Raw genomic sequence first — 20,276 nt, 5'->3', positions numbered from 1 at the left:
AGGTGCACACTCAATAAATGGATATTTAACCAAACAGAAAATGGCATCCTAAAAGTCATATGGAAAATGGATAAAAACACATAAAAAGAAAGGAAAAATAAAGATACAGGGACCTGAAAAGCCAAACAATCTTGAAAGAAGGTAACTTGAGGACTCATACTTTCTGATTTCAAAACTTACTACAAAGTTTCATTAATCAAAATGGTATAGTATTGGCATAAAGACATACAGACTAATGGACTAGAGTAGAATGCCCAGAAATAAACCCTCATGTGTGGTCAAATGATTTTTGACAAGGGTGCAGAGACCATTCAATAGTGAAAGAAGAGTCCTTTTAATAAATGGTGCTAGGAAAACAGATATCCAGAAGCAAGTGAATGAAGCTGGACCCTCACCTAATATTACATACAAAAATTACTTCAAAATAGACCAAAGACCTAATTATTTAGACCTAAAACTATAAAACTCTTAGAACCAAGGAAAAAAGCTTCATGACACTGGATCTAAACAATGATTTCTTGAGGATGACACCAAGGACACAGATAACAACAATAAAAGTAGATAAGCTGGACTTCATTAAAATTTTTAAAATTTGTACATCAAAAGATATTATCAATAGGGTAAAAAGGCAACACACAGAATGGGAGAAAATATTTACAAACCACATACTTATTAAGGAATTAACATCCAAATCAATATTGAGAACTTCTAAAAGACAAATACTGTATGTACAAACACTTATAAGAGCTATGTAGTAAAAATCACAGAGAAAGAAGAGCGGCTGCCAGGAACAAGGGGAAGGAGGAGTCAAGGAATAGGGAATTACTATTTAATGGGTATAGAGTTTCTTTTATAAGATGAAAAGAGTTATACGCTTGCATTAGTCGCTCAGGTGTGTCTGACTTTTTGCGACCCCATGGACTCTAACCCACCAAGGTTCTCTGTCCATGGGATTCTCCAGGGAAGAATACTGGAGTGGACTGCCGTTCCCTTGGCTCAGATGGTAAAGCGTCTGTCTACAAAGAGGGAGACCCGGGTTCAATCCCTGGGTCGGGAAGATCTCCTGGAGAAGCAAGTAGCAACCCACTCCAGTATTCTTGCCTGGAAAATCCCATGGACGTAAGAGCCTGGTAGGCTACTGTCCATGGGGTCGCAAAGAGTCGGAAACGACTGAGCCACTTCACTTTCACTTTCTCCAGAAAAGAGTTATGGAAGGATATAAAAAGGAGGCAGGTCATGGTGAGCCTAAAATCAGAGAATATAAAGAAAGCAGCCTTAAGTTAGAAAAACAATTCAAGAAAAGTTAAACGTTGAAAGGAAAAAGATGGAAGTTAAAGGTTGTTCTGAAGTCATCAAAATGAGGTCAAAAATGACCATGTTAAAATACTGACTCTAATGGGAATAACAACTTGGTGGGCTAAAATAACTTTCGAAGGTGATATGTGAAGTTTCTAGCAACTTACCTAATCATTATTAGCAGCAATGTGGTAAACTGCAAACAACACAGACTCTTGGGTAAAAGACCTGGGTCTGGATGCTGGCTCTTCCTAGGAGACAGATTACATGACTACTGAAGATTTAGTTAGCCTCTCTGGGCTCCCGTTTCCTCAGCTGTGAAATCAAGCTATCACCAGACGCGTTCCAATATCAAATAAAAGATTTCATTCACTCTAGTGCAGGATTAAGTGAATTACTGAGGATATAAATCATCTGGCACTAGTGGTGGTGATCAAGACGAAAACTAGTCTGCAGAAGATCAAAACATATTTTAAACAGTCCAGAGTTCTGAAAATGTTCTGAATTTGATAGTGGTGATGAAGGTTGCACTCTGTGTATATATTAAAAACCACCGAATTGAACAGATGTGTAAGATGGTGAATTCTATATGAATTTACTACAATTGAAAAAAAGAAAAAAGCCCAGCAGCATTGTTCTGGATAGCAAATGAAAGGCAAGTCAGGACTGAAAAGCTGGAATAAGCAATACCCTCCAAAAATTTAGAAGGGTTCTCCTGAAGACCCATTATTTAAAACAATATTCTGAAAAAAAAACAACCAAAAAAACAAAAAAACAATATTCTGTAAGAGAGGCAGACATTTATTAAAAATTATCATTTAATATGGGCAGAATATTTTGTTTATTTGAAAACATCTAAATTCTAATGGAAAAGCTGAAGTCACGTTCCTAGGCTACACTTCTGTTTTAATCTGAAGATTAATCTGCCTTCATATTTAAAGTTTTAAAACACAAAAGGGCTTATGTTGACTGTATACATGGAAAAAATGTTTTCCCCCATAAAAACCACCTGCCGATCATTCCCAGACTTGGCCATTTTCTTCTTAGAACACACAGTACGGCACAGGAAAGTCATATTGAAAGTCTGAAAAGCACCGTTTCACTGGCAAAGGCACATTTTAAGCATTATTTTAAATTCTTTGTTCCTAAATATACATCAATTTGGGAAAGCCCAGCCTAAACTGGAAAGCTCAGAGTAGATAATAACTTCTAACTACTTACATTGTATACCTTCATAAAAGGTAACAATCATTAAACTCCTCACCAAATCACTGTCTCTAGCATGAGGCAGTTAGCTGGTCTGTGGCTTCTATTCTTCTGCAGAAAACTAAGTATCAAGGAAGTGATGTCAGAGAAATAAAGTCTCAGAACCTGCTCAAACTAAGTAGCATTAAGACTTACAAATGCTTTCCTACCAGTAAAAAGGAGATAATAAAAGTATCTGTCTTTGTATCAATGAAAACAGTACCTGGCACAAAGCCAGTGCTACAGAACTGTTTGCTATTACTATTCTAATTCTTAAATGAGAAAATTAGAGTACACAGTAGCAAAGGGAGTCCCATATACTCAGAGATAATTAATAAACATTTTCTGCCCCCTAAAATGCCTGTACTAGAAAGCTCAAAGTTTTCTGTAGCAGAGATTTTTTATGACTGCCATGTGTACAGTATTGACTGTCTACTGTTTCCTAGATCTGCAAAGGTTTCCTAGGTGAATGAATACTGCATGTGTGCTCACTAGATACACCCACATCCGTATTTCTTACTTTCTTATTCCAAGAATTAACACTGATAATCATTCTGTTGCTTCTCTCTTATACAAAGGTATCTATTTACTGCTGATTTTTCTATTCATTAAGATCAATTATTAATAAGATGTGCCGAAAATCCAAAGATAAAAAGTTAATGCCATATCAAATAGAATAATTTTGTTTTACAATTTAAATATACACAGAAAAAATAAGAATGGCAATACAACAAAACGTTAACAACGGTTCTCTAAGAGGTAGGTTATGGATGATGATTCCACTTACATGAGGTACCTAGAGGAATTAAATTACCAAGGACAGAAAGTAGAAAGGCAACTGTCAGGCGCTGGAGACACAGGAGAAAGGAGAGTTAGTGGTTAATGGGTACAGAGTTTTAGTATAAGGAAGATGACAACAGCATGAATTTTAATATACTTAATGATACTGAACTGTATAGTTATAGATGAAATGGTAAATTTTATGTGATGTGCATTTTAAACATAATAAACAAAACAAAACAACAAGCCCAAAGAAACAAACAAACACCCAAAAGCACATCAAGGGACTTCCCTGGCGGTCCAGTGGTTAAGGCCCTGGGCTTTCAATGTAGAAGTGGTGGGTTCAATCCCTGGTAGGGGAACTAAGATCCTATATGCCACACAACCCTAGTCAAAAAATTTTTGTGTTTAAAAATTAAGAGATTTTTTAAGTTGAGAGGCATAATCGAAGGAGGCCAAAATTACTACATTAGAGGCAGTTTTGACAAAAATCTGTATTTATACTTCCTAATATAATATTTTAGGCTATCTCTACTTTAAATGTGACTCATAATAAAACTTCAATTGCAAAAATATCTGATAAAGCACATGTATTTAATATATAAAAAAGCTCCTACATCTCAATAATAATTTGATATCAAAAAATAGGCAAAGAATCTGTACAGACACCTCATCAAATGGCAAACAAGCACATAAAACATACTGAACATCATTAAGTCAACAGGGAGAGGCAAATTAAAACCAAAATGAGATACCACTACAAACTCACAAAAATGGCTAAAATAAAAAAAGACTGACAGTACCAAGTATTAGTAAAGATGTGAAGTAGCTGAAACTCTCATAGATGGCTAGCTGGAATGCAAAATTGCAAAGCCACTTTGGAGAAGTTTGGTGGCTCAGACAGTAAAGAATCTACCTGCAATGCAGGAGACCTGGGTTCAATCCCTGGGTTAGGAAGATCCCCTGGAGAAGAGAATGGCACCCCACTCCAGTATTCTTGCCTGGAGAATTCCATGGACAGAGAAGCCTGGTGGGCCACAGTTCATCGGGTTGCAAAGAGTCAGACACGACTGAGCGATTAACAATGGCACTTTCTTAAAAAGTTCATATTCATGAAATTAACTAGCCACCAATTTTAGTCCTATGTATCTATCTACTCAAGAGAAATGAGAATAAATGTCCACATAAGAGACTCGGGTATAAACATTCAAAGCAGCATAGTAGCCAAACCAAGGCGAAATAACTCAGATGGCCATCAGCTGTTAAATGGATAAACAAAATGCAGCAGATTCACACAATGGAACACTGCTCAGTAACAAGAAAAGATAAGAGAGTATGTAACAGAAAGCAGACAATGGGTGCCTGGGCTAGGGACGGGAGGACTGGCGGCAAAGCACAGGAGGGCACGTTCTGAGGTTATGGAAATAGTCTGTATCTTTATTGTGGTGGTAATCACACCACTGACTGCACACATTTGTCACTGAATTGTTTATCTTAAATAGGTGAATTCTACTGTATATAAATCATATCTCAATAATGACAACTGAGAAAAATCAATTATAATGAGAAACAGTAAAACTGAGACATAGCAGCCCTTCTCAAAAACTGATTTCTTTAGTTGATAACGTCTTTATCCTTGTAGTGTTTGAATTAATCACTCAAAAATATTGGGGTAAGAAGTAGAAACAAAAAGGGGGAAGATTAAGGATGTTTCTCTCAGACATACTATTCTGACTTTTCTAACTTGGAAAATATAACTTAAGATATGGCCAAGACTACACTTCACACTAAAAGGTAAATCCAGGCAAACAATGCAATTCAAGAAAAGGGGAAAAGATGAGGGCTGTATATTAATTCTATCTCAGTAAAACTGGAAGAAAAGAGAGAAGAGGGGAAAAAAAGAATATATTATCTTCAAATACTTCAGAGAGGCATTTATCATATATGTAAATTAATGTAACTCTAACTGGAAGGTACTATAAATTCTAATTTTTAAACATTATTATTTATTCATGAAGTCAGTCAACTCTTCCTGGATTTAAAAATTGTTGAAATAAAACTTTTCTAAAAAGCCCAGATTACTTATTTCAGTGCACTAAATCTAGCACTAAGCGCTAGAAAATATACTTAATATTTTAGTTGAACTGAAGCACTTAAAAGTCTGTATCTGACAAGCTAGTTGTAAAGTTGCCTCAGTTTCTCTTGGGGAAAACCACATTCCAAAGCGTTACCACAGATCTCTTTTATTTGGAGTGACTGGGCTGTCTAAGGAGGGAAAGAAACTTGCTTCTGAGCTTGAATAGGAATTTCTCAAAGCTAAAGAGAGTGCTCTAAACTCTGCCAAATTATGGATGGTATATAAACAGACACAATATTTATTTTGGGACAAAGATTCTGCAGGCAAATAAGCAAACCGCTCCAGAAGCAGCAGTTACAGAACTCTGAAGACATTTAAAGTTAAGAGTTTTTGTCTTCATTCGTTAAATCAAAGGCTATTAAATTGCTTTGTTATTTTATGCTGATGAAAATGAATGATAAAAAGATTTTTTAAGTATGAATGTTCAGAAAAGAAAAATAAGTAAAACATATAACTTATCAAAAAGTTTAAAAGTTAACTGCTCTAATGCCACTTTATAACTACTACCAATGTCTGCTACTGTTATCTATCAGTTAAAATTATAAGTAATAAATAGCAATGCAAAAACTATAGAAAGTTTAACCTCTTTTTCTGGGACCACATGTAGTATATCTGGATAAAATTAGATAGTGTATTCAATTTCCATAGAAAAAATAGAAAACAAACAATAGCACTATAATTTCTTCAGTTTATAAGATTTTCATACCCTCTAACTTCATGCTCACAAACTAGGATTATGCAGTAAGCATAATCATTTATTTTAAAATCTAAGGAGGCTTTAAAAAACACAAAATGCATGCAAAAACCATTAATCTGACCACTCAAGACTAATAACTTATGGTCAACCATAACCATTTGCATTTGTTTGAAATAAAAATTAATTGGAAGTAAGTTCCAAGAGGAAAGATCAAAGGAACAGGGTGTTGCTTGATCCAACAAAAATTTCACACAAGAATGATTTAAATTCTAATCTGTTGCATTCCTTGTCTTCTGACAGCTAAATTAGAAGAAAGCAGTTTAAGTTAAGGGAGAATTATGAACATTTTGGCTGTCTAGGTTTATAAAATACCAGGATGGACCACTGGGGAAAGATGTAGTCTCCCAACACTATACTGCTACCTGAAGTGAAGCTGACCTAAGGCCTCTACAGCACTGAAAATCCTTGATTATCTACGATCTCACTCTACAAACCTATCAAATAGTCTAGCTTTGGATAGGGCTTGACAATTAAGAAGGCATTTTCACATATTCTGGTACTTCATTTAATCCTCACATGAGGTTTATGAACAGGGAAGACATTCTGATTCCCATTTACAGCTAAGGAAAACAATTGTGACTGTCTTCTGACTCATATCCAGAGCTCTCTCCACTATACAGTATAATTTTAAACCTCTTCTAAGAAAGACCGTTAATAGTCAGCTTTATCTGTCAATAGCTCACTAGGTATCCGGGTGCAAAAGTTTTAAATATATTTGAAAGACAGACTATAAAAGTGTGTGCTCTGACTTGATGGTCAGTTATCCACTAACAGACCCTTTTTATTGAAGACTCTAGGTTTGAAAATATTCCAACAAACACAAAGGCAGAAAGAATGAATAAAAAGACTGATTTTGTGAAGCCCATTTTCTTAGATCATAAAGCCATATTTCAAATCTAAGAGAATATGGAACTTCTGTTTCCTATTAGCATTCTAATTTTTTTCCTGAATTCATCAGATTTAAGTGAACACTGGAAGCCAGCCTCTAAGATGGCCCCAATGATCCCAGCCTCCTCCCATATATGTGAATAAACCACCTCCCTCCCTGCTGAGTGTGGGCTAGACATAGTGACTCGCTTCTAATGAACAAGAAGAAAAAAGTGATCAGAGAGTAAGTCATAAAAAGCAGGATGACCTCATTCTTTTTCTCTCTATGGAAAGGAATATATGACTAGGAATTGAAGCCACCAACCAAAAGTCATGTGAGTGAGTTTGCAAGGGGATCCTTTAGCTCCAATTAAGCCTTCAGAGACTGAACAGCCCCAACAGCTGGACTGCAACCTCATGGGAGACCCTGAGCCAGAACCAGCCAGCTAAGCTACTCTCAGATTCCTGTGAAAGGGCAGAAAGGGATGAAATATTATCTGGACTGTGGGTGGTGTTTACATGGATGTGCACATTTGTTAAAACTCAAATGATACACTTCAAATGAGTGCATTATTTGGTAAGTAAACTATACTTTAATAAAGCTGATTTTTAAAAAAAAAAAAAGACACTGAAATCTTGAGATAAGCAGACAAAGGGTCACTTAAGAAAAAGCTGTGCCATCATTTAAGAAGTTAAGGGTGAGTGTTGAAAACAGAAGCTGCAACAAGCTACCACCACAAACTCACATGCCCTAAACTGCTCAAAATTGCTCCACCCACAGCTTTTCTCATCTCAGATGACTGCAATCCCATACTCCCAGTTGCTCTAACCAAAAAGTTGTAGTCATTGACTCTCACACCTCACTTCCAATCTATAAGCAAATCCTGTTGGCTCTATCTCAGATATTCCTGGACTATGACTCCTCACCGTGTCCACTGCTACCACCCTGGTCTCTCACCAAGATTACTGCAATAGCCCAACAGGTCCCCCTGCTTCACTCTTGCCTGCTAAAACTGTTGTTAACCCAGCAGCTAGAGTGATCTTTTCAAAACTAAAGGCAGATCATATAATTCATCTGCTAAAAAAGCAGAAACTACTCTCCAATCCACTCAGAATAAAAGTCCATTGTTGTTCCCATGGCCTCCCACAGTCAGATAAACCGGCTTCTTGCTATCTCCTTAACCTCTTCTACTACTCTCCTCTTTGGTCAGTGTACTCCAGCCGCACTGGCCTACTTATTGTTTAACAAACACACTGTGCAAGCTCCCACTCCAGGGCCTATACAAGGCTATGTCCCCTGTTTGGATCACCTTTCCCTCAAATATCTGCATTGCTCACCATTCCCTATCTTCCTTTAGGTCTCTGCTCAAATATGATCTTCTTTACCCAGTCTATCCTGTTTAAAATTGCAAACATTCCTGTTCACTGATGAACCTTATTTTATTCTAATTTTCCTTTTATCCCCCCCAGAGCATTTATCACTTTGTAACATACTACGTAACTTATATACTACGCATACTGCCTGTTCTTCCATTCCTTCCACAAAACAACCTGTAGGGCAGGATCTTTGTTTTGTTTATTCATATATCAAGCGCCTAGAACAGTGCTCACTAAATTACATAATAGGTGTTAAACAAAGACCTTCTGAATGAATGAATTTTTGAATAACTCTGCCAGTTACTGAGCTAAGCACTTTATATACACTATTTTATTTAATCATTAGGGCCACCCTGGGACACATTCATTAACCTTTTATTGAGGACCATAAAGATTAAATAACTTGTCCAAAGTTACAGAATAAATGAAGTAGTATATGAAGCCAGGACTTAACCTCAATTTACATGTAACTCTAAAGGCTCAATTTCTCAAAGCTGGGTTTGAATGGGAAGAGAACTAAGCTGCTTTAGGACCTAACTAGGTTGAAAGTACGTGGAAGAAGAGACACTGATTTTGGATTTAGTATAAAGAGCAGAGGCAAATTAACATTTAGGGAAACTGCTTCAATTCGCTTTGCTTCTAATCCTATGGGGACAGAAATAAACGCTAATGGTTATCAGAAGAGAAATAAGAGCCTGAGCTCTATGGATGAGAAAACATGGGTTAGTATCTTTCCTCTAAATTCATTGCTATACTTATCCTAGTGGTAAACAGCGAAATACTAGCAGGGTTTTGTTTTTTTCCCTTTAAATGTTGTTGGGTTTTTTGTTTGTTTGTTTTTTCATTAAAATGCTTTCTTTTTCCTAGATTCTACTGGTGTAGAAAGTATTGGTAAAATTATATATGAGAAATATATCATCTATACACAAACATTTACCAATTTAAATCTGAGGGAAAGATACAGATTTCTGCCAGTATTACCATCCTTGGAACACAGCCACGTTCATTTGTTTACACATTGTCTATGGCTCCTTTCACACCATAGCAGCGAACTTGAGAAGTTGCGACAGAGATCATATGCCTGCAAAACTGAAAATATTTACTCTGGCACTTTACAGAAGAAAATCACAAAACAAATATTAATAAAATATAAGTTTCCAGATTTCTTGCATCAGTTCTATCATTTTTCTTGATATATTTGAAAACACATTCTCTAAATTCTAGAATAAGCTATCTAAGGTTTTTGTTCTTGCTGATCATATAACTAAAAACATCTCAACGGCTTAAGTCCAAGGAAAATATGGTCTTCAATCTACTAAACAGATATCATTAATTCAAGCAAACATATTCTAGTAGAATTAACACCCATTTACTAGTTATTAACTACTGGAAGATTTTAGTAACATTGAGATGTCAGTCATGAAATCCTAAAAGAGTTTATCATAAAAGTTGAGAGAAAAAAAAAAAAAAGCTGAGAGGAAAGAAATTTTTTGATTTATGTTTTTAGTATCTGAGCTAACAAGTTAAAGTTTAAGGAAGTGTTTGGAACAAGGGAAACAACATTCACACATTCACATACCAAACAGACAAAAAAGCAATAATCGTACACTGTCATTACTTTCCAATTTCTCCTTTATATATTAATTACCAAGTAGTAAAACCTGGAACATTGGCTTTTAATCTTCCAAGCAAACAAGTCTAATACATAAAAAAGCAAACTTCAAACTTATTACGCATTTTAAAATTCTGTAATCTATTTTCCCTCTCCCCAACAAAAGATTAGTTGGTTTGTAACTCACAAAAGATCACACTTTATTTCACAAAATTAAAAAGGAAAAAAAACCACAACTCTTCATTGTATATATACAAGATATGAAAATCCTTTTTATAATACAGCCCAATACAAAAATCTTTTAAGTTCCTCAAAGGAATATTTAGATGTTCCTCATATTTCGCAAATAGTGCTAGGTTATACTATTCAGAATGACACTTAGAAAAGAATTTTAGCAAGTTAATAAAAACAAGTATAGAAACACGCCGCAAAGGAAACAGAAGACTGAGTACAAAATGAGGTAAAGAACTTTTTTTCTTTAAATATTTTATTTCAAGAAGTCAATTTCTACATTAAAAGATGAACCAATCCAAGACACTATTCATTAACATTTCATCAAAAGCACATAATTCATTTAACTTAGATTTTAATAGGGCTCTCAACTTAAACATCTCTACCTACACTTATCATATCTTTGATCTAAAACTTCCTACATAAAAATTTTAAGATATTTGTTTCCCAGAAGCTTTTCCTCAGAACAAAAAAAATTTCCATGTTAACGTTTTCATATATTCTCAAAATTAAATTTGCTACATTAAGAAGTGGAAACCTATCCATGAATCATTTCTATATACTATTAAATTTTAAGCTTAAGTCTGTTTCCATTTTCTCTAAATTTCATTAAAAAAAAAAAAAGACACTATAGTCACACGTTTTAGTAAAACAAAAATTTTCTTGTCCACACTTTTGAAGGAATTAGGTTTCAAATGTTACATATAAAAAAGCACACTACTCTCTTTAAGGGTGAGAACTTTCTGTGGCAAATGACATAAGCATGATATTAGCAATGAAATTATAAAAACACTCGATTTTTAAAAATTATATTGTACCTTTTTTTAATATGGAATGAAAGCAAATCTGATCACACGTCTATAATCAGACCTGTGATCTCTTTCTTAAAATATCAATCATCAGGTAATCTCTAATAGTAAAACAATCCACAGTATTTCAAATTGCAAAGAAATGTTTCCTACCTTGCCTGCTTCTCTTTCTAAGTCGACATACTCCCGGCTAGGTGTTTGTCGCTGTTCGCCCTGCCAGCTGGCCGGAAAAAACTGGAGAGACAGATTGGTTCCTGTGGCCACAAAAGCCTTTTAGAAAAATCAATACAAACAGGATCAGGAGCAGGACATTACATAAATTATGCAGGCAGTCATTTATTTTTACATCAGTTTCTGTCTTAAGCCAGGCAGCACCAAGATTACTTAAAAGTAAAAAAACATGCACTCGTCATTTTTCTTAAGTATTAAGTTACAAACATCTGATTCCATTTTGAGAACATTTGCCATTGGCTGCTTAAATATAAAATCAGACATGGAATCAATACTTTCTTTCAGGTCATTTTTTGCTGACGTTAGTACAACGCACTGCTAATGTCTAACCAGAAGCCCCCATTACTACATTTAAGAACTTATATTTTTAAGCGTAAAAATCACTGAAGAGCTGAATATTTTGAATTTTAAAGCATACCACAATTTAAAGTTGTGTAAATGAGAGAATTTAATTTTTCTTGAGTTTCCGTGCTCAAAGAAACACTATGCTTCAAAAACCACGCTAAAAATGCCCTCGGAGATGACTGGAAGTGCAAATTATCTCCCTGATATATCACATTGGGAGGATCTCATTATCATGAATAAACTAACCAAGTATCATTTTCAGTCATTTTTAATAACCAAAATTTATAAGAGGAAGACAATATCCTCCATTATGGTTTTCAGTAGAACTCACTCTCAGAGACAAAAATTCCAGTTTCAGGAAAGGCTCAGCTTAAAAAACACACACTTTTTCATCCCCATAGGTGTCTATTTTATCCGGAGTTTCCCAAATTCCAATCACTTGCACACTGAATATGAATGAATGTTAATTAACTAATAGCTCACTACTGGAAAAAAATGCCCTTGGGACTGTCTCTCCTCTGATAAAGTATACATTAGCATGTGATATGACAGTACTCATCTCTCTAAAACCTTGGATGAATTTTTAAAAACGTATTTTCAAAAATCTGACTTTGGGAAAACTGGATCTGACAATAACAAAAGAGTACTCATCTAATATTTATAAAAGATTTGGATGGCACAGCTCAACAGACAGAACAATCTAAAACCATTTCAATCAAGTGTCATTCTGTGTAGCCCAAGAGCAATTTAACTCTATACTTTCCCCGAGTTAAAAATGGAAGTAGCACTGTCCCTCTTTCCCAGGGAAATTCTAAAAGAAATAACAAAGAGCATTAAATTCTGCTTTTCATCATCTAAATAAATGTAAGCTCTGTTGAAATTAGAGAACTTTTTGTTTTAGATTACTAATTAAAATTCTAAAGCATGATTTGCTTCCAAGCATAGAGTCTTCATCTGAAAGCTAGGGTTCACATTCTTGGGCAATTTGTTTAAAGCATTAGCTGATTCAGCTATCCACTAGTTCCCAAAGATAGGGGCTTAGATTCTTTACAGATAAAAATTACAGCACTTCCTATTTCTATGATTCATACTAGAAGGTGCAGTGGTCAATCTAACTGCTAAATCTCTATAGATAACTTTAATGGTATTTCCCTAATCACTTGGGATACCTTTTCTTGTAGTAAATACTTGTACGAATAGAGACTGAACAAACATCGATATTACGATATTAACCTTAAGAACTTTGCCAACTATTAGCATAAGTTTAAAAAACAACCACTGAAGTGAAAAGCAGACTCTAGGAGGCAAACTGCCTAGGATGACCTGAGGCAAATCACTTCTCTCAGAACCTCAGTATCCAGTACTTGTCAAGTATTTAGAACACCACCCAGTAAATGCTACATGTATTTGCTAAATACAATGAGAAGTAATTCTTAGCTGAAGAAGACAGCCAACTCTTTCAGTCTCAGACAATGAACAGATAAGAGATCCTGTCCATGAATGAATACCCTGCCAAAATCCGGCAGCCATGTTTCTTCAGTAGTCACCTAGTAACAAACCCCTCGGTCACAGTGTATCCCAAATCAGCTCTGGGCTAAGTAAAGCCATTCTGCAACTCTTATTACCTCACCTCACCTCCCGCCTGAAGGCCAACCTCAGAAGAGATTTCCTGCTTCATCACTTCATGTCCATTATCTCATCAACATACCTCTCTGAGACCGGAGAAGTGGTAAAAACAGATACACACTCTAGAATACCAGTTCTCAAATTTATCTGACCACAGAACTTTTTTTTTTTTAATGGAACATCTACAATACACAGGAGTTGGGAAATTTTTATTTGAAAACATAAAAATCTACACTGGTAAAAATGGCTGTATGGAGAATTCTCAGATGTCCCGACTATATTTTATGAGGTTTCATTAAACTGTAAAATAGCACACTTGAGCCAATCCAACATACCTTTTATTCTTCCATCTTCAAGATTACAAAGTTTTTACCCCTTTCACAGTAGTCACCATACCTCTCATAAGTATTTTTTATTAATCATTAGTGTTGAAGATATCTCTTAATACTCTTACTATAATACAAGAGCTTATATAAGGAATATATCTGATTTTACCAAATAGATTCTACCCCTCACCTATAATCATGCTTATCTCATGCTATGATATAGAGTCTTATTAAGTTTCATAGCTAAGAAGAGATGAGCATCACAGCCTTGTTTTTTTTTTACATCTAAATACAAAATAAATTCTTCATTAACCTCACTGATAAGGAGGTGTTCATAATAAAAAATAAAAGGAGAGAAGGGTTGGACATAGTTTGGAGCACTATATATTTTTATCATACATGGCTGCTATTAAAATAGAAGCAAAAAAAATGGCTTTCCCCACCTATTTTCCACCACCAAATAAGTAAAAGCCACAGCCTGTTTACAAGTCGTAAGATAAATTTGGGACATTAAATGAAGTTACCTTTAAATTCAAATAATCAAGTGCTTATGATACAAAAGATACTGTGCAAAACCCATACAAAGGGGGCATATATGAAATTAATGTAGTCTCTATCCCCTAGAAGCTAAAACTCCGTTAATTTAAGTATAGCTAACATTGAATTAAAGGGAGAAAACTGGAGAGGAAAAAGTGAAATTCCTTCCAAATACAAAGTTATATTATTCAACACATTAAACTGTGCTGTCTTAATCACAATTCTTAGATGAAATTCAAACTACCTATCTTCTGTAACTTAAATACTTGTCAGAAATTAAGAATTTATTAAAATTTGTAGGATCAGATTTTTGGAAGAAGGCCTAGAATCAGAATGTCTGATTTATCCCTGAAGAGGAATTTATAACAAATACAAGCAACCTATAATACTGCCAAAACAGTAAATTCATGTTATATACTATATAGTAATTGAAATATCCTATGAATTCATATATATTCAAATACACTTATACTTCCAATTCATAATCACATGCAGTAAAATTTGATATGACAGAAAACACCCTATTAACTATATTTCCCTAGGTTTCCCCAAAACCCTCAGCTCTAAAAAATTACAATAGCATTTTATAGCTCATCTTTTATACTTACATCAATTACTTCCAAGAAATCCATTGGTTGGGTATACCATCCACCTTTTCCAAAAGGAAATCCAGACAAAGGATGATATAATCACTGAACCAACTAAGGAAGGAAAGATTCTTCTACCACTTAGTGCCAAAACTAAAAACTATTTGTCCTATACATCTGAATCATATAATAATCACAACTACTCGAGGAAGCGGGCTAAAAGCTAGACATTTTCTTTTATAATGTGCAATAATGACCAAATATTCTAGAGTTCCTAGTAAAGTTGGCCATATCTTATTATCTGTAATACAATTTAAAAAGCCTTTGTCTTAAGATCAAAATATTTTTTAAAAATAAACTTGATTTCAGTGATGAAAAGGGAGAATTTTATGATATGCGAATTATGTCTCAATAAAAATATTCTCTCCTGTACAGGGAATGGGAGAAGCAAATGGTCCAAGATGTCTTGCTATTGTTAACCTAAATTCAAACTGCGCCTGTAGCTTCAAGTGTGTGAAGATGCACAGGCCCAAGTCATGGAGCAGATCATCAGATTCCATTATACAGTGCCTCAACTTCTTAAAAAATTAACAACCAGCCTCTACTCTTTAGTTTTTTCCGATGCACTTTTTGGCTCCATCATTCTCTCCTCATTAGCACCGCCAATAGGACAAACCAAAAGGAGAGGAACTAGGACACTTGAATTTTTTTTCAACATAACGTTTGGTGGAGATAAAGCACCAAATCTAGCATCTAAAACAGGGCCTCAGATAAGACTATGGGTTTTGCAAATCCATGCGATTCTTTAAAAACTGCAGGCCTAAGCGGGATATGTTTTTTTTAGGTTTGGAGGGAAAAAAAGATTTCTTTCCGATTCTCCTGAAGCTTAATATGCGAAAAGATGGCACGTTTTGGTGGGGCTTTTTTTCTCTCTTAGGACAACAGATAACTGGATTTACCTGGATTTACCCTCTGACTTATTCTCAGCTCTACTGAAAAAAAGATAGCTTCATACATAGATTTACGCAAAATCTAGCTTAAGAACCAAACTATTGCCCAAGAAACGATTTTGAACGAAGTCCATTTCTTTTCCCCTACGGGTGTTTTCTTCCCACTAATATCCCCTACTAATATCCCGACCCTCTCTTTAATCAGGGTCACAGCCTACACAGTGACCTTTCCTGGTTTAGTTGGGCTCGGGTTTGAGATCCACTCGCGGCAAACTGTCCGCCGAGTCGTGTGTGGGAAACATAATCCACCCGCCGAAGGCCACCGGGAAGCGTCTCCCCGCGAGGACTCGGCCCGCCAGTGTCTGGTTTCGCATTTTGAATCCCGAGTAGGAAGTGAGACGGCGCCCGCTCAGTTCCGGGAGCCGCGGCGTTCGCGGCGCCGTCCGGAACCGGCCTGGGCCGCGGCGGCCCCAGTGCAACAAGTGACCCGCGCGCGCCTCACTCCCCTGCGCCCCCGTCCCGCCGACTTACGATTTCCGAGCGGCCGTCGCGGCAGGCGTTCTGGAAGCGCGCCTGGCGCTCCTCGTGGGGCCGGTCCCTGAAGCCGGTGTACTTAATCTGCAAGGCAGAGACGGCCCGAAATCAGGAGCCAAATCCGCGACGCCGTCCGCCCCGCGCCGCCCCGATAAGGGCAAGCAGAGTCAGCGGGCAGACGGCTGCCCGGGCGAGATTGCCCCTCCGCGGGCGCGCCGGCGCGGGGATCCCCGGGGCCGCACCGCCCAAACTTTTCTCCGCCCGGGCCCGCTCGGGGCGCGCCGCGGCCTCCCCGCCGCCCGCCTGCCTCACCTCACATTCGCGGCTCAGCTTCCTGAAGAACTCCTCGTTCTCGAACTTGCTTCTCTGGTCGGGCACGACGCGCGGCATCTTCCCGCCCTGAGGCCGCGCCGGCCGCCGGGCTCCAGGCTTCCGCGGGCACCCGCTGGCCGGCTCCGCGCTGACCGACTGACCGCCCACCCGCGGCGCCCTGACTCTCGCTTCCCTTTGTTTCAGGCGCCCGCCCGCGTGGGCTCCCGCGCCCGGGAGTCTAAGGTGCCGCCGCCCGCTCGAGCCCAGCCCACGCCGCCGCCGCCTAAGCCGTTGCCTACCGCCCGCGCGGATCCAACATTCGCCGCCCCCAGCCGCCGCCGCCGCCGCCGCCGCCACTTCCTCTCGCCGCCCACCTCGCTAGCCCGCCCGCCCCGCCCCGCCCCGCCCCCGTCGGCCCCACCCCTCCTCCTCGCGCGCCCGCCCGCCCCAAACTCCGGCAAACAAAACGCACCATTCACAACTCTGCGGCCCGCGCTGCGCATGCGCTGCAAGTCCGCTTGCGGGGCCGCTGGACTGCAGCGAAACCCGGCTCCTCCCGCTGCCGCGCGGCCCCTTTTCTCCTGGCCGGCCACTTCGTTGAGTGGGGGATCTGCCCTGTTCTTGGAGATAGGGAGCGGCCCACGCGAGTCTTTCCTCTACTCTGCCTGGAACTTTTGGGCTCCCCAGCAGCGCGGAGTAACCCCAAATTATCACCTGAAGGCCAGGAAACTTAAGTCCTTGGAGACTTTGAAGGAGACTCCAAAGTCTCCTTTGGAAACTTAAGTCCTTGGAGATTCCGAAAACCGACCAGGAGGGGTGCAGGCTGTGCACATCAAAGACTAACGGGGGAAAGAGATTAAAGCGATCCAACTGAATTCGCATCATGGTGGAAAGGTCTGAGTTGTTGGAATTAGAAGGGCCTCAAATGGGACCTCACTCACTCCCCTGCCTGCTGGATGGGGCCCTTAGTGCACTGGACCACAAAGCCTCAGTTTGCTTTTTTTACAAAATGCAGGCACTCGCAAGCTCGCAATATTAGCTGGCATGAGAGCTTTTATGTAGTTTTAGCACATGATGAACACTCAATAAATTTAAGTTTACAAAGAACAAGCTGAATTAATAACCCAATACCGGTTCATATATTGACACAAATGTACAATCAAATCCTAAAAGACAAGATCCACAAATTCTAGGGAAGTCATTTAGCTCAGGCTGGAGACAGCCTGACATGGGATTTACAGCAGAGCTTTACTCAAAGTTGGTCCTCAATAAATTCTGACCCTTAAAATCTCAGCTTGTCAAAAACTCAGTCCAAGTATGGCAAATAGGTGCCAGTTTTGACAGTAGCTGGTCTTATGGCAAAGGACTGTAAGAATGCACTTAAACTTACAGGAGTTAGTGCCAAGGGCAATTGGCAATGTCTGCCTGAATGCAAGATTTGGCAGACTTTCCCAGCCCTTTCTAGTCCAATCCAATCTCATTTTTACAGATACAAAACTGAGCTAGGATGATAGACTATCCTGGTTTTAGCAGTGGAAGTCCCATGTCCCAGGAAACCACTCAGTTCCTGGCAAACTGGATTGCTTTTTCACTCTAACTAAGGTCCAGTTAGTGATGGATTGCCCAAGGTCAAGGGGAGAGTTTTCAGCAAAATCAAACCTGCAGGCCAGTGGTTTTAACAAACACACACTTTCTGAGTAGCAAACATAGAATCAACTCCTTCCAAGGGCATGCTCCCTGGCCTACACCAAGCCTGTGTGAATGTATGTATGTACACAAATAGAAAGGGTATACATAGATATGGATGTCACCAACCACTTTTGTTGGGTCTCCAAGTATCTCAGAATTTTTCCCTTGGGTGCTTTTCAGTTGCAAATGACAGAAAACCAATTAAAAAAATAAAGCTAAAAAGGTGTCAGTTTTAAGTAAACAAATCACAGAGATGGACTCTTTCCTTTCTCCATTTCTTCTCACTGCTAATTCTCTCAGATTCTCATCAATGGCATTCATTTCCTGACAAAGGATGGAAACATCCACTTCTCTGTCTCCAAAATTTCCATCTCCCAGATTGGCCTAAACTGAAGGGGAAAACTTCAAAGTGCAGCACAAAGCACAGACAAAACCAGCCTTAAAGTATCTGCACTTTATGTTAAGAGGTAAGTGAGGCAACTTTACCCCAGTTAGCAAGGCAGAACCAAGCCACTCATGAGGAAGAGAAGTTTTCATCCATCTGCTGCCTCTCCCTTACATCTTCCCAGTTCAGCTAAGAAGAACTTTGGGCACCAAGACAACACAATAATTGTTTGAATAAGAGGAAGATGATGAGTTTGCTCTCAGTCAACAAGGACTGTGGTCAAGGGAGTAGAGTTTCTGCTGTTAGCTTCCATAGTAGGAAAAAAGGGTACCCCATGTGATACCATGCAATGTCGCCATTTTCTGTTTGGGTAGATACTTGTGTAAAACCTTTCATTTCTGTCTCTGATAGATGATGATTCACAAGGAAGCACCCTTACTCCACAGTGGGTCCAGGTAGGGCTCACAGACCTGCAGCTGACCTTGGTGTCTGGACTCCAGCAATAATTGTTTTTTCCCTGGGAGATGTGGAATAAATAAAAGTTGAAATCTCACTAGAGTGGCCTAGATGCTCAGACCAGACATGAACTGTTTGTTGATTCTGTTCCCAAGTTTTATTGGAGGACTCATACAGAGGGGCTTTCCTGATGGTCCAATCACTAGGACTCATGCTCCCAATGCAGGGGGGTGGATTGATCCCTGGTCTGGGAACTAGATCCCACACACCGCAACTGGTATGTGGTGAAGAAAAATTTTAAAAGTTAAAAAAATTATATAATATTATATATATATATTACATATATGTGTAAAAGAACTCATACAAAATATTCCAGACAATTGAGTTTTAACCTTCAAGTTCCTCCTCTTCTTGATCTTGGCTAATCTGGAAGTAATGCAATTCCTAACTTTCTTTGCTGTTAGCAACTACAGATAACCAATCATGTTTCTTGGCTGTTAGCAACTACAGATAACTAATCATGTAGTTGTTGTTTCGGAGAAGGCAATGGCACCCCACTCCAGTACTCTTGCCTGGAAAATCCCATGGACGGAGGAGCCTGGTGGGCTGCAGTCCATAGGGTTGCTGAGTCGGACACGACTGAAACGACTTAGCAGCAGCAGTTGTTGTTGTTTAGTCACAAAGTCATGTCACTTGGACTGTGGTCCACCAGCCTCCTCTATCCATGGAATTTCATAGGTAAGAAAACCGGAGTCGGTTGCCATGCCCTCCTCCAGGGGATCTTCCTGACCCAGGGATCAAACCCAAGTCTTTTATGTATGTCTCCTGCATTGGCAGGCAGGTTCTTACCACTAGCGCCACCTGGAAAACCCATCATGTAGATTATTCTTCTGCAAATATTTTTTGGTGAGATATTTCAAATACCTTTTGGAGAAAGGCACCTCAGACATTACAGTAATCCTGCTCTTACTTCTTTTGACTGTAACAACTCCTCCACCAAGATTCTCAGCTTTTCCATTCACTTTGATTCTCTCCTAAAGAAACTGCTCAAAATTGGCAGCATCTATGATGCTACCTTTTACAGGGTAGGTGTAGTCAAAGGTAAAACTTCAGAACCAGCTTCTTTTTTTTTTGCCCTTTGCCACAAGCTTTTTCACAGAAGCCATGGCAGCAGCTGAGGCAGAAAG

The 20,276-nt window shown here is 38.5% G+C and overlaps 1 protein-coding gene and 1 pseudogene across 2 annotated transcripts in view; both read right to left on the bottom strand.

Annotated features, from left to right (window-relative positions):
- Positions 1-16,889, bottom strand: part of CBFB (core-binding factor subunit beta) — a 47,825-nt gene extending 30,936 nt beyond the window's left edge. For both annotated transcript variants that reach the window (XM_027978038.2, XM_027978037.2), the window contains exons 1-3: positions 16,560-16,889; positions 16,245-16,331; positions 11,265-11,381 (exon numbers count right to left, since the gene is read on the bottom strand). In XM_027978038.2, coding sequence (XP_027833839.1) covers positions 11,265-11,381; positions 16,245-16,331; positions 16,560-16,637 — 282 coding nt within the window. In that variant the 5' untranslated portion in view covers positions 16,638-16,889. The remainder of the gene's footprint in view (positions 1-11,264; positions 11,382-16,244; positions 16,332-16,559) is intronic.
- Positions 16,890-19,476: 2,587 nt separating this feature from the next.
- LOC101106196 (large ribosomal subunit protein eL22-like) lies at positions 19,477-20,276 on the bottom strand (annotated as a pseudogene).

The sequence above is a fragment of the Ovis aries genome, chromosome 14, assembly GCF_016772045.2.
Source record: "Ovis aries strain OAR_USU_Benz2616 breed Rambouillet chromosome 14, ARS-UI_Ramb_v3.0, whole genome shotgun sequence".
Classification (NCBI taxonomy): Eukaryota; Metazoa; Chordata; class Mammalia; order Artiodactyla; family Bovidae; genus Ovis; species Ovis aries.
This window is presented reverse-complemented; position numbering and strand designations above follow the sequence as displayed.